This window comes from Vanessa tameamea, chromosome 19 (assembly GCF_037043105.1).
Source record: "Vanessa tameamea isolate UH-Manoa-2023 chromosome 19, ilVanTame1 primary haplotype, whole genome shotgun sequence".
NCBI lineage: Eukaryota > Metazoa > Arthropoda > Insecta > Lepidoptera > Nymphalidae > Vanessa > Vanessa tameamea.
This window is the reverse complement of record NC_087327.1, coordinates 10,003,797-10,019,806: the sequence shown is the minus strand read 5'-3', so window position 1 is coordinate 10,019,806 and position 16,010 is coordinate 10,003,797. Positions and strand designations below refer to the sequence as shown.

Here is a 16,010-nt window from a genome sequence, read left to right as displayed (position 1 = left end):
GCAGACAAGGAATTTTGTAAATATTCTATTTTTAGGGTTCCATATCAAAAGGGTAAAACGGATCCTGTTACTAAGACTCCGCTGTCTGTCCGTCTGTCACCAGGGTGTGTCTCGTGAACCGTGATAGTTAGACACTTGAAATTTTCACGAGATGATGCATTTCTGTATCCGTATGTATAACAAAAATGACTAAAAAATGGAATAAAATAAATATTAAACTTACATACAACAGACATGATTCTTTTCCCATTTTTTAGATAGTGGTAGTTGGTGCCCTTCGTGCGCGAGGCCTACTCGCACAAGGCCGATTTTTCTTTTTAGTCTTTTTTTTAAACTATTACAGATCCTTTAAAATATTGATGTGTTGTCAAATAATTAAAAAATGTGTAATGTAGATTAAAGTTTGTTTATATTTTAAACGTATCGTGTATACGTGATAATTATAGATTGTTTCGAAACATAACATTGCGACTTAGTTGATAAGGAATTATGGTTATGTTTGTAAAACGTTTATGAGTTTCACTTATGAGGAAAATGAAATGTTAAACGTTCCTGTTCCACATGTGTGGGCTTGCGAGATATTAAAAGAACCAACAACATTAAAAAAAAACACTCGGATTTTCTTTTAGGAAACAGTAACTGATGTTAGCAAAATAAGCTCATTCTAAATAATGATTATATATTTTTTATGGACATTAGGTTACGCTATACCACATCCCACAACATACCAGCTTATATCAACACGCAATAAGTACAAGATTTACGACGGCTTGATAAATGAAATCGTTTATAATTCAGACTCTATAAATGTCACAAATAAAACCGGAATTTTGTAGTAGTAATAAAAATATATTAAAAATATTCTTAACGTTGAAAAATCGAGCAAAACTTTAGGATGCATGATAATGATAATAACTTTGCCTGTATTGATAAATAATTAAATTAAACAATTGTTACGCAAATGAAAAATCGTTTTGCTTTAGATATCTATGCGCTTAAAAAAATCCTTAATAGAGGTCGAGATAATAGTTATACTGTTCGTTTGTAAATAAATAAACAATTAGTAATATCCATTCGCCATATCAGCTATGTTGCCCTTTGCTAGACTTAGCGAGACAAAATACATCAAATTATAGCTATTATTACTAAACTAAAGCTAGACCCGGAAGGACAAGAGTAGGTGACATTTAAGGTCACCTGCACATAGAAGGCATGAGTATATAATATATACAAGATATGTCTAACACACTTGGTATGCAAGGCGTAAGATATAACACAACATAAAAAGATAACATGAAATTTATTATAAAACAAAATATTGATTTATAAAATTTATAACTTTCAGCTCTCTATAAATTTCTCTCATTCCAAAATTTAGTATAAATATAATAAATGATAATGCCAACTAAATTAGCTAATAATATCGCACACTAACTCACCATTGTATCCTATTGGTTCATTTTCTAGTAATTTGAAGGTGAAAGGTATATGAACTCGCTGCATCAAGAGTCTGGGTGGCTGCATTGTCCTTGGCCACGTGTCCTCTCTCCCCTCACCGACTATACCTATGACTTCCATGTTCCTGAAACAAGACATGCCTGTTTATCTTCACCATACATATTTTATTTTATATTTTACGAAGGTAACACTTCCTTGAAAAAAAAACATTGTAAAATTATAATACCGTTTATAAAAAATTCATAAAATCATAAAGTATGGTATTAAATTAGATTATTTTAGAAATATTCAAAAATAAATAATAAATTTAATTAAGCATTTACAAATTAAAAAATAAATACTGTGACAATTTATAAGTGAAGGTATATATAGATATCGGAATAAATCTTGTATATAAAAATGCAATCATATATTGATTATATTTCAATGTTACATTATCTAATATTTAAAGTAATATATATTATTAAAGTATTTAATTAAATGATGGTTATATATTTACAAGAGCTGTGAGCACACGCTCTATATGTAGTACCTTCACAAGCTATTTGCCCTTGTATAACACAACAGATTTTTATAATAGCCAGCATTGTTATATGCATGTAAATAACATTGTTTTTCTCCAACAGTTAGTTGATATTAAACTTCATACTTATATTTTTATTGATAATTTTTTATCAGACATTCTCACTACACAAGGGCTATTGTTTTATGATTGAGTATATTCATGTAATTGATAATAAGTTTTCATAATAGAGAAACAATTAAATAATACAATAGTTTATGCTTTAAAGAAAATTTTGCAAACAGTAGTATAATTTTAGTATTTTTTTTTTGATTTCAAGCAATGTTTCATTTCTCAAAAAATAAAACATTGTTAAAAAAATTTAATAACTTTATGTTATTTGTATGTTAAATTAGTTAATTGTATTCAAATTAATATGATTGAACTTTTTTTTTATGTTTGATGTGATTTATATTTTTCATTCAAAAAAATTATTTTGAACGAAATTTCTTATTACTTCTCTATTTATTATTATCTTATTTATTAAACTCTTAAAATGTAAAAAAATATATAAATAAAGTATATACTTTCCACACATAAATAGTACATATAAATTAAATATAATTTTATATGAACATTGGCATCATTTAATCTGATATAAAAATTTAATTACCATTCTTGATTTACTTGGAATTTAATTTCAAATATTTATACCACATTTACCAATTTTTTGGAATAAAAAAATACAAATCCTTTATAACTTTTACTGATATAATGTTCTGGATTTATATGGAAATCTATTAATTATTGATAAATCTGTTTATCTACATTAATATAAGTTTATTCTGAGTATGTATAAAAGGAAAACTTATGTACCATATATGCTTAAATATTGTCAGGTTTTACTAGTTCACTTATCAAAAAAGTCTAATTGAAATTGAATCTGCTAGAAAGTCATTAATTAATTTTTATTTTTTTAATAAAGCATTTTTTTCAATTATTTTGTATACAAAATCAAGAAATGGCTGTTATGAAATAGTAAATGTACTAAACAAAATATAGAAAAATAATCTGATTCCTGAGGTGTAAATAGAGGAAATAATTAAAGTATTTTTATCATATTTTTAATAATCCTATTATTAATATAAAACAAATTTAATTTTACTAGTTCAGAGATCATATAATCTATTTAAAACCAGGTAGAACTTATAAAGTAAGTTCTTACAAATAATAATTTATATAAGTACAAGAATTTAAAATGAAGGAAATAGAATTATCTAACTTGTTAACTGAAGTCTATTTGATCAGGTGATTTATGTTATAAACAGTAATTCGTGCGTTGCAAAACTGAGTTGAAAAGCAAATAAAAAAGACGTACCTCAGAAGTATGACTAGCATCACAAAAAGCGCAACGAGGGCGCCTATCATAATAAATATATTAGGCAAATCTGCCAAAGTCAACCCCGTGGAACCCATCTTATCTCGGGTGATTTTATCACAAAACAAAAAGGAACCTAAAGAAAGTACGAGAAGCACAAGAGTTACACATTAGTCCACTTCACTAAAATTAACACAACACTTATCTTCACATCTCTCGTCAACACACAGGTTCTATTTTGCGAATTTCGTCAACAATTCGCAGTGAGCGGTCTTATTGCCCAATTATTTCACGCAGTTGCAATAGTCTATAGCTTTAACCTTGCTGATAACGGATCGCTCTAAACGATGTTTTTATTGTCTATAATAACAACAAAAACATTATCATCGATCGAGGAAGACAGTTGAGTTCGCGACGCACGTAGGTACCACAAACCACTTCACAGAACGTATTTGACAGAATGACAATAACGGTATGACAGGAGAAGGTGAGTGATTGAATGAGCAATTGAGTGACCGAGTGTAGAATGTACACAGTGCGTACTGCAGTAACAGTGAATGAAGAATGTTCTATCAAAAAGGAAAGAGACAAAAGTAGATAAGCGTATGAGCGAGAAAAAGACAAATCATTCTGAACGTCATTGTTTTGTTATCTACAAGAGGGCACCACTAGTTTCTACAGAAGTTATAACTAAAAAATTAAATGAATAATAAAATACATACATACCTACATAAATCCTAAATGAATAATTTTTAGTACTAAACTAGTAAGCTCTGGTTAGAAGTTGTGTATTGGACCATTTTAATTTTATACCTGTAGAAAGGGCTATAGCGCCGATTATTTAGTATCTATTTTGCAAATATAATTTAAAGAATAAAATAAAATTCATAGTAAGAATGTACTAACATATTATTATAATAAAATAATATATATCATTTAATATTCTAAATTACCGTAATTATAATTATAGTTATTATGAATAGTAAATTATTGTAACGTGATTTCATGAGGCTTAACCCGCGTAGAATTAGCTCTACTCTAAAGTCTGATTTGAATAGGGTTATCACAATACCGATTACCAGCATAGCCTTCTATGACCAAGGAAAAAATATGAAAGTCTTATAAAAATCAGTTAACGTTTTGAGATTCAGGTCAATGCGGGTCGTTAACTCCAAACCTTTTGTAAAATGACAATAAATATGTATGCTTTAATAATTTGTGTCTTCCAAGGTGAACGGATGGATATATTAAATCAAGTGGTTTGCGGAATTTAATATTAGAATTATCCGAAATTATACGACATCGAAAATTAATTAAGTAAATATTAGTTATTGTGGTTCTTACGTCCTCTCCGGGTTTGTGAAAGAGCGTAGCTTGGATTTTGACGTTTTTCTATATTTATTATACTTTCGGTCATTCACCAGTGGGCATTCCAATTTACTGCAGCTATCGTCATTGCGTTGTTGGATTTTGCCGCGTTTACACCTGCCTTATTTTATTCTAAGTATTCGACCTACCCACATTATCAACCGAATGTGAATCGCCCGTCCAAGAAATAGTCTTCAAAGAATTTAATACGATTTTAAAAGATAAGGGAATTGGAACAACCGAAAAATCTAAATTCGATCTCATAAAAAACCTACAACGCTTTGATAATCTGGAATGGTCCGACATATCTTTTTTGATATTCAAAAAAACTATTTAGCTATTCCTGGTTTTAAAGAATTAGATACAAATGAAGAATTAAGACGTTTTGATAAATCAAAAAAATTTGCATCTTTTGAAAAAACATTGGCTTCTTTGACTCATGCATTCTTATTACACCGCGACCATACTCAGATGTGCTTGCAAAATGTATTAAAGTGGGCCTCTGAGAATGACATATTTTATTCATCTCTTAAAGATAAATTTGCTGAATTATTTATTAATGATACACATTAGATTAAATTAACTAATGATATTTTGCAAATATTATGTGGTAAGAGGGCGGACATTATTGCTAGTAGGAGGAATGAGATTTTGAAAAATGTAACTGATCCTGTGTTGTTACCTAACATTAAGAAAATTCCAGCGACTCATGATAATCTATTTAATTCTGAAAAGCTTAGACTTAAAAATGAGGGTAGGCTCGGTAAAGTATTTGCTCAAAATAAATCTAAAAAATTCTAATAAGTTTTCAGGTATTAGGATGTTTAATAATTTCAATAAAAATCGTTATCATTACATTCAAATTCATTTCAATCTGAAAATATGAAAAATCAATCGACATACCACAATTTTTCCCTTAACCAACCTCCGACCTTTCGTACAGACACATCCAGTAGAAAGAGGAAATTGCAATCACAACGATCGAATTACGCAGATAGAAACAAAAGATTCCGGGAACTTTGACTTATCAGTTATTTTGAGCGGGTTGTCTTACAAATTTTCAAAAACGGTGGGAAGCGATAGGAGCTCCCAAAATAATCTTAAAAATTATAAATGGCATTTACCTTCATTTTTATCGAAAACCCCTTCTCACTTGGCCAACCAACTCAATTTTAAGCCGTTTCAAGACTCCATCTCCATCAATAATGGACGTCGATATACAAAAACTAATTATAGACAAAGTTATAGTTCGAGTGTCGTCGTCCCCAAGCTTTCTATCGAAAATATTTCTGGTGAAGAAAGCAAATGGAGGCTATCGTCCCGTATTCAATGTCAAAAGCTTAAACAATTATTTAAGAATCCTTTCAGTCTGTTATCCCATTTCGACGTACCGAAGTTCCTCCAGCCAGGAGATTGGCTTGCTAAAATAGATTTAAGCCAAGCTTATTTTCATTTGTCGATCCGACCATCGCATCGCAGATTCCTTCGCCTGTGTTACAGAGGTCACTTATACGAAATGACAGCTCTGCCTTTTGGAATATTTAATAAGCCCGGTTTACTGGGTCCGAAAGGTTTTGTTATTATCAGAGCCTCGGCGAGGAGCAGTCTCCTCTCTTTTTGTAACTTGTACAGTCGTAGCAAAGCCTGCTTCTCGTACCATTATCAGTACTTGGATTAAATCTGTTCAAGACTCTGCTATAGAGAGTACTCCGGGAAGTACAAGATCTGTGGTTTCTTCTTTTAATTGGGTTCAAAATATACCGATTGATGCTATCTTAAGCCGGGGTAACTAGCAAAGTGAAAATACTTTTCACAATTTTTATCGTAGAGAAGTTTCAGATATTAATTCTAGATTTGATGGTAATATATTAACTGAAATATTTGAACCTTATGAATAATTGTTTAATTAAAATAATTAATTGTTTAATTATTATTTTAATATATAAAGATTCACCAGGTGATACAAAACACGTCTCACAAACCCGGAGAGGCCGTAGGAACCACAATAGAAAGATTTTACCTGTCAATAAAATCCATATTGTGGTTCTGGAGTCCTCTCCGGGCCTATTAAAGGCCCACCTGGTGAGACGCAATGACGATAGCTGCAGTAAATTGGAATGCCCACTGGTGAATGACCGGAAGTATAATAAATATGCATTTATTTAGTTGCTTGATAAGAATGTTCACAGGAAATAGAAGGAAAAAGAAAAAGGGAAATCAATTGACGGTCTACTTTAAGGCAGAAAAACGTCAAAATCCAAAAAAAAACAAACCCAAAATAAACGTTTGTCTCTCACAAACCCGGAGAGGAATCCAGAACCACAATATGGATTTTATTGACAGGTAAAATCTTTCTATTATTAATGGTCAATTGTCAATTATTTATTTATTAATTAATAGTCAATTGTCTTTTTTACAATATGGTATGGACCTCTTAAAATATTAAATTAATCTAATCTGTACTTATTTATTAAAAGTTTAAGTAAAATGTAATAGAATAGAATTATGATTGTCGGTGAGTAGCCCTACTAGGCTACTACTGCGGTTGTCATGTACACAGGCCGACAGAAACTGTAAACAAATCCATGGATCGATATATTTCCATACTTCAAGTAAAAGCTGTGCTGCTTTCACGAAGTCAACATCTCTGTTGGTTACGTTCAGCAATTCGTTACATACCTACGTCTATACGAAGAAACAAGCGCGAAATATTTTGACAGTGATTTTCGCGGGAAATACTTACAAGTTCGTTGGGGATCACGGATGAATAGTGTTTTGCCTTCGCTTGTTCAAATAGTTTTCGTTCAGGTTTCAAGCTGTGGAACAACGTGGCGTCCTGCATGGAGAAATGGTTCGGTGATAAACGGCTTTGGTTATTTGGTAACAACCTGCCGCTACTACCGAGAAGGTGAGTGGCCTTGAATTAAAATTAATCAATGCCATTCTAAGTTTACATATTACTTTAAATTGTCTTAATGTTCTTGATATGCTACAGATTAATTTTTTTATGTTTCGTTATTAATTTTTTGTCACTGTAACCAACTTAGGCCCTGATTATGGCGATAAGTACTGGCGTATTAGTATAATTAAGGTAAATTTAAAAATTTTAAGACGAAAAATATGTGGCATTTTAATATTATAAAATATATACGTATAGGTAGGTAGAGCTTTGTGCAAGGTTCTGGGTAGTCACGTCATATCATTCATTACATATTCTACCGCCAAAAAGAAATACTAGTATATGTTGAAAGCTTATATGGTATAAATATAGTATAATTTTCTGTACGTATGTACCTACCAAAGAAAAATAAATTATTATAGTTACATTTTTAATTTAAAATTCTATTATAAAAGACGAATATAAATTCGAACGTGTCATTTTCAAATTTAATTTTAAATAAATTCGGTAAGTACTAAGAATTAATAGGTATTATGTAAATGGGTCGCTTGTAACATGTTTTGTCTGTGGAAAATGCTCATATTAGGTAGATACTTACGCTGTGCCTATTGTAATATATTCATGTTGAAAGTTCAACTGTATAGAAAAAAATTTTGTTCATCCTCAAAAAAGTATCTTTGAAAAAATATTCAAAAAAGTATCTTGAAAAGTATCTAGAATCCAAACCAACATACTTTCCGGCACAATTTGGTATCAAAAATTTATACTTATATATTAATAATATAATAAATTTATACTTATTGAATTTCTCAGCTGGTTTATGTTAAATAAATAATTACTTTTTTAATTGCTGTGTTGAAGTGCACTTGTTCTTTATTATCTTTTATTACAACATTTATTAACAAATATAACATTGTACGTGACGATTGTCTTGATGCTATTGATAAAATATTTTACGTAATAATCCGATTAAGAAATAAATTAAATTTAGTACTAAAGTAAAATAAAAAAAGTTGACAATTATTTAAATAATAATATTCTCTATTTATAACGAATAAAATTTCACTTTTATCTTTCTATATTTAATTTTTACATTTTTTAAAGTTGAGGTTCGTCAGTGAAAAAAGTTAAAAAATAACATAATGAATTTAAAAAAAAATGTCTAGATATATTACTGATATTTTTAAATGATTCTATAATAAAATTAATAAAAATCGTTTTGTATGTGTATAAAAGTTTGATAATAAATTATCGTCAGTGTATTAATTTAAAAAAAAATATATATACATATATTAATTCAAAACATATTACTTAATGTCACCTTGACTCTCGCAGTAATTGCGCCAGCTTATATTTTGGTTGGTTAGGCAACAATGGCACGATATTTTTGAACTGCTTAAATACTTTAATAATAATTAATACAATTCAAGGTGTCGATTATCTTGTACATAACCTTTTAATTAGTCATAGTACACTTTATTGCACAAAATGAATTTAACGGTAGTAAAAATGTTGGTAGCTCTTTTTCACATTTCTATTTAAAATGGATAGCATTTTATTTTAGTCATGTTCTTTCTTTGTTCAATATATTTGGATATTGTCTGTCGCTTCTCAATATATATATACTTGAAAATTTAAAAACTAATATTTTTTATAGTGGTGATGTTCGTCTACTAATACAAGGAACATAATCTTCTTTGTTTCTTTGACAATGCTTTTATAAACAGATCCCTCGAAATCCCAGAAAATCCCATCCCAGAAAATCGATCAAAAACAAGTGTTGCAAAATGAAATGAAATAAAAATATTTAAGCAATATTTGCGTGTTAAATTATATTAACTATCAACTTTTAATATTATTACAAACATTGGGAATTAAATGATTGATTGCAGATTAAAATAAAAATATACTAAGAATAATATATTATTATTATTATTATACATATTATATTAATTATTATTCTTATTGTTGTTCATAGAACAACATTTATCTATCTTGGATTATTATAATATTACATCTTTCAATAACAAAGACTTTATCCAAGTTTATTCTTGTGCTTTTTGAGAATATTTAAGGAAAAAATATACTTAAATAGCTGAACCTGCGGCTTTAGTCGCACGAAATTTATAAAACCCAAACTTCCAACCCATTTTATCCCCTTCGGGGTGGAGTTTTGTGAAATCCGTTCTTAGCGCATGTCTACCACCCTATAAGGAACCTACCTGACTACCTACCTGCCAAATTTCAAGTTTGTAGATGTTATAGTTTCTGAGATTTTGTGATTAATCAATGAGTGGTATTTCGCTTTTATATATACAGGTTTTAGTTATTCATACTGTTAAAATTTCCTGTATTTACATTTCAAATATAACAAAACTTTATAAGGATTTCTCCCCCTTTTAAATATAGGTGAAATGAAACAAAAAATCTCTTCTATGAAGTGTTCTCTTCCTGTCTGAATTGATATCGAGGATGTAACCTTGATCGATTTCAGTCACGACGGCTAGTAAAAGCTGATTACCCAAATGCACAGGATATCTCGCTCTCATAATTATGACACTACTGGAGATATTTAAGGCGTATGACGAACTGTTGAAGTGTTTTTATCATCATTTTCCTACGCTATTCTACGCGGGTTTTGAGACTTGAATCCAGAACCTCTGGATCTGTGGGCTTATACGCTAACCATTATACCATCGAGGCTTAAAGTATGAGTCAGCCAGTGCAATTAGAGGGTCCAGGGAAAAAAAATCGATATGGTGTATGTTAGAACTTTAATAATTAATATAATCATCTATACTTATTATAAATGCGAAAATAACTCTGTTTGTCTGACAGTCTGTCTATTAGCCTGAACTCGAAGGAAGGACATGGCTTCTTTTTTATGCCTTGACGACCAAATTTTAAAACGCGAGCGAAGCTGAGGTTGAAGTCTAGTATTATATTTAGCTACTCAATTCTATCACATAGACAACTCTGTTACATTATATTGTCTTCGTTTTAGTTATTATTTTATTAATCAATATATTATATATATAAACCAGTGGTTAAAATATATAAAACATAACCGAAGATTGCGCATTTAAAACTGGTCATCACTATTCATTCGCTTAAGTTGCTTTATACTACTTCTAGTGTTGGGCTATGAGGGAAAATATTGTGAAACAGTGCAAGTCTGATAAAATCGACTAACTTGTTTGAGGCGGCGTGGTGGAAGCTCAAAACCTTCTTCACTGGCAAAAGAGGAGGCTTTATTTAAGCTGTACATTTATAGTCTTTACTTTAAGTACATACACACATCTCCCTTGGTAATATAATCTGTGCTAATATAATCACTTCAAAGCGTTAGTAGCGCAGTGGTTTACGGGCCGCTTAGCGATGTACAAAGCGAGGTCTTACCCACTCCTAACACGAGGTCACACTAAAGGATGGTTACTATTCCTTAAAAAAATTTTAAAGAAAATATTTATATTATAGATTGTAGGTAGTAATCTGCGGAATTAATAATTTAATTCTTAAAATATTTTTACGGGTAAAGATACTTTATTCCTGAGTGCTATAGGGTATAACTCATATTTATAAAATGTCATTTTTACTTTATAAATAAATCGCAAGTCGCAACCGTGCGAAGACGGGGTCGCTAGTATGTAATATAAATTTTGTTTTTATTGAAGTATACATACTTCAATAAAAATAATATATATGATATTTAATCTTTAAACGGTATGTTTGGTCATATCCTTAGTTCAGATTTAATTAAATTTTATATTATTTTTATGTCTAAACACATGTTAACTTCTAAAAGGTAAATGAACGAATTTTATTAAAAGTCGAAAAGTATAAATTCTTTATGTTTTTAGAACGGTTGCTTAGTTTTTTGTCGATATAATTCAATCTTGAATAATAAAATACTCCCACGGTTTCCTGAAACAAGCAATAAGTTGTTTTGGTATTGATAGAAAATTATATTTCCCTTCTAAATTTCTAAGAGCCTTGGGCATCTGAATCTCGTGCTTTGGTTGAATATAGTAGTTAGTTTCCGAGGAGTTAATCTCCGCAAATACCATTCAGCCAATTGATAGAATTATATCGGAGATAAGTTGCTACTTACTGTTATTGTCTTCAAATTGACAACTAGGGGAGAGTGGGGTTTTAAGACACCCCAGCGTTTAGAACGTTATACGATTCGAACTTGAACAGCGTTGAACTTTTGCGTGTACATTAGATGTAATTTTTTTTATTGATCATTTTCGAGATAATTTTATAAGTTCAAAATTTATTTTTAATTAGTAGTAGTAATTTTGAAATAATCGTAACAGATTCGTTGTACAAATATGGACGTTCGTAAATACCCACTTGATGACAAAATAAGTCTAAACTTAATGTAATACAGTTATGTGAAATTTATTAGAAAAACGTACCATAAGTGGTTTTAAAACTGCTATATATGTATGAGGAAAAATTTAGACAACATACTTTGAAATTTTATCAGAACATATAGTTTTTATTGATCAGATATTATATCGCCAAACAACAATACTTAGTATTGTTGTGTTCCGATTTGAAAGGTCTCACCTTTCAAATCGGATCGTGAAGCGTGAAGTGAAACTACAGGCACAAGGGACATAACATTGGTGATGTAAGGAATATCAATATTTTTTACAGCGCCTTTGTTTATGAATTTTGGTGACCACTTAGCATCAGTTGGTCTATTTTCTCGACCACCTACCTATATTATAAAAAGAAAATAGTCTATGTGTACATGTGTGTATACACATAAATAATAAGTAGATATAACTTGCAATTTCTCAAAGTATAATCCATATTTAGTCCACGAACGTGTGATTTGCCAGATGCGAAATCTAATAAAAAAAAAAGTTTCGAATGTATATTTCTATGAATTATAATGTTGATTCTGTAGTCATAATATTGAAATTTAACAAATTTATAATTAGAAATCTTTCGTAATATATTTTCAATTTCCTCAAGGTTATATTTATCCAACTCTCCCCTATTCTCGATGATGAGGATCCATTATCGTAAATACTTTAATCGTAATTGGTATATCAGATGCATAATATGTTAATAATGACAACTCAACTTAGAAGTTTATTGACCTCACATAATAACATCTTAATTTATATTATATTTAGTAGAGGATTAAGGTAATTGTGTATATTTGAAATAGGATTTAAGGTCAACGAAACGATAAGTTTATATATTATTTGGGTTTTCGCAAATATTCAATTTATGAAATCTTCCTACGACATAAACACGCCCTTATCCTTCGCCCTTCAACTTTTGGACTTAAATTAGGGGCTTGAGACATTTTATGCGCATTAGAAAAGTATAAGTAATTATTGTTAATTGATCAAAAATTTACTAGTAATAAGATAATATCTCAATATCTCTGTAATAAGTAAATGTTTTTGTAATCCTGACTAAAAGTGCGAACAATGATTCATTTCTTTTGAGCTGACTCTGTTACGAGAATTAAAAATGTTGAGTATTCGTTTTGGTAAAAAAATCTTATTTCTCTGTAAACGGGTTCATTTTTTTTTATTATTTTTAATTGAGTTACAGATTCTCAGGATTAAAGTAATGAACAGAAATAACGAGTATCATTATTAGTCGCAGTAACCGTACCATACCATAAAACTACGACCTTAAAAACTTTGTAAATTTATGTTACCATTAAAAATTTTAAACTCAAATCAGGCATTGGATATTAAGCAAGCAGATGAATGAAAACATTTGTTGGATAATTAAGACATAAATAGTATTTAAAAAAAAACACTGAAGATGGTAATACTGAAGTGACAAAATTAAAGACGAATATCATATATTTAGGATAATAAGGATTTACTATAGATATTTTAACAAGAGAATTGTAGATTATCACATAGATATTTTTTAAAGGAATTGTTAGCTTTTCATTGTCATTGTTTTTTTTGGGTTTTCGTGTCTCCTTAGTCCCTAGAATAAAACCTACTCTATACCCAAGAAGATTAATAATCGATGGTTCGTTTTATTTTCACATTAAAGTGAAGAATTATGAATAAGTAATATGGCGTGTTATTATGCCGTGTAACTGCGAAGCATTTCTTACGATATTCCTCAACATAATTTGGCTCTGCTTTGTGGTTAGAACATAACATACCATAAAGCTTAACTTTGTTCTTTTATTATACATTGCATTCTTTGTCACATAAAAACGTCATTTGAAAATCATTGTCAGAAAGTAGTATCAAAATTTTCTCTTGCATGATTATGAAATCCTAAGGACGTTTTTGTCTTCTCCAAATCCCGTTTTATAGTATTAGAAATAATGCTGAACGAGTGTACGTTTGGAACTTAAATCGTAATTTATTTAACATATTTAAATATGAAACACAGTGACAATACAGTGAAAGAAATATCATTATGAAAGGCGAAATCAATATTTCCATTGTATCGCCTTATGTTTTGCCTGCAAGGTAACTCATTGCTTTACCTTATTATTGTTTTGCAGTTATTGATGAGCTTGAGTATTATAAATAAAAAAAACATTAAGAAATAAGAGTAGAAGAAAATCTAAACTTTGAAAATTCAAATGTTTTCCTTTAAATTTTCAATAATGATCGATTTTTGGCCACTGAGCTATCATTAATCCAGTCTTCTTTAGCTGACAACATTCAATCTATACACAAATTCGTATGAACTATGTACATACAATATACGCAAATAGTAACAATTGACACAATTACAAAAGATTAATAAAAAAAGGCTTATATTTATAGACATATTCTCACGAAATGTTATGGCATCTAAAGAATAGGCAGTTTTTAATTAATCTAAATTTTGTTTTAACAAAAATATATAATTAATGCGTGCTTTAACTCTTCAATTCTCAGTGTAACTTGTAGGTGACGGATGTTTATTATTTTTTTTACAACACACAGTATGTATATTTTTTTATTTTACCGTTATAGCAGTAAAGTCAATGAATGACAAGATTCACCTTTTTTTTCTGACAGCGCTACCAACCAACGTCAACTGTCAAAATCGTTCATTGTTTCGCGCGTATTTGCACCCGTTCTAGTCTGCGTCATTTTTTGAGATATACAGTGAAATAAATATGCCTAGACCGTAAGTATTGTTATTTCTTTTTATTGCATGTTATACACGAATATGTAAGGTGTAGTGAAAATGTATTTTATAATAAAAATAGCCTAAAGCATTTTTGGTATAACTTTAGATTAGTAGTGTGTCACCTGTGGGTGACACTGGGCTTTATAATAACCATATATTGTTTGAATTCATACAAAGTAATCACGAGACTATTGTATACACAAATCGGTTAATCGCTATATGAATGTTGTTTGAGAGCATATATGCATGTTACAGGTTGACATTACATGAAATTGCTGAGCTGTTGGAGGTCGAGGATGATCCAGGTGATATTATTTTATTTCCTCATGAAGATGGTGCAGTGACTGATATTGACAGTGGAGATGAAAATGACACTAACATTCTTCATCTTCCCAGTCGTATGCTTCGGTCTCACGTGGAACTACAAAATTGACCTTCGACTTCAGGAGAAAATAGTTTTTTTGACCTAGAAGAGACCGAACATATCGACGTACCTGCACCGAAAAAAAAAACAATAAAAAGACAATGCTGTAAAAAAATGATATACCAATGTCAGAAATTTTTTTTTTTTACTTCTTGCGGAAAAGGAGACTGTGACAAAGAAGTTTAAAATCTCAGGAGGAGATGAGTACCGTAAAGTGTTTTGAGTTGCTCTATGGTAACGACAAGATAGATTTTATAGCTGATATGAGCAATTTATATGCCTTACAGCGAAATCACACTTTGAATGTCACTAGTGATGAAATAAGAGTATACATTGCAATACTTCTACTTACGGGATATTTGACGCCTAAGTACATGCGAATGTTCTGGGAAGTAAAAAGTGATACGCACAATGACCTAGTAGCATCTAGCATGAGGCGAAATAGATTTTTCGAAATTCAGCAATATCTTCTTCTTTCAGACAGTACATCCTTACCCCCAACGTTAAATTCGGTAAAATTCGAGAATATTTCACAAAACTAAACAAAAATTTCGTTGCAAATTTCGAAAGAGCTGGTTCTTCACATATTTCAATAGACGAAACTATAGTACCATACTTTGGGAGACACGGCACAAAACAACATATACACGGAAAACCTATAAGGTTTGGCTACAAACTCTGGTCAGCAGCTACTCGCCATGGTTATCTAGTGAACTGTGAGCTTTATCAAGGCGCGCCTGACCCTGTCCTTAGCATGCAGCCTGAGTTTGGCCTAGGGGCTGCTGTTATTTTGGAGCTCCATGCTAGATTGCCGCAGAAGCTAGGGCCATACAATTTGTACTTCGACAAT

General features: G+C 30.3%; 2 protein-coding genes across 5 annotated transcripts in view; one reads left to right on the top strand and one right to left on the bottom strand.

Annotated features, from left to right (window-relative positions):
- The window catches only part of LOC113402829 (cell growth regulator with RING finger domain protein 1-like), a 36,204-nt gene extending 32,379 nt beyond the window's left edge, over positions 1-3,825 (bottom strand). The window contains exons 1-2 of the mRNA XM_026643161.2: positions 3,339-3,825; positions 1,440-1,582 (exon numbers count right to left, since the gene is read on the bottom strand). Of these exons, the coding sequence (XP_026498946.1) occupies positions 1,440-1,582; positions 3,339-3,436 (241 nt within the window). The 5' untranslated portion in view covers positions 3,437-3,825. The remainder of the gene's footprint in view (positions 1-1,439; positions 1,583-3,338) is intronic.
- A 3,487-nt stretch (positions 3,826-7,312) lies between these two features.
- The window catches only part of LOC113402832 (cyclin-dependent kinase-like 1), a 42,477-nt gene continuing 33,779 nt past the window's right edge, over positions 7,313-16,010 (top strand). For 2 of the 4 annotated variants that reach the window (XM_064217876.1, XM_064217873.1), the window contains exon 1: positions 7,313-7,614. In XM_064217876.1, coding sequence (XP_064073946.1) covers positions 7,547-7,614 — 68 coding nt within the window. In that variant the 5' untranslated portion in view covers positions 7,313-7,546. Of the gene's footprint in view, positions 7,615-13,916; positions 14,082-16,010 lie in introns of those variants that run through there. The other 2 variants (XM_026643164.2, XM_064217874.1) reach the window with 2 other exon arrangements.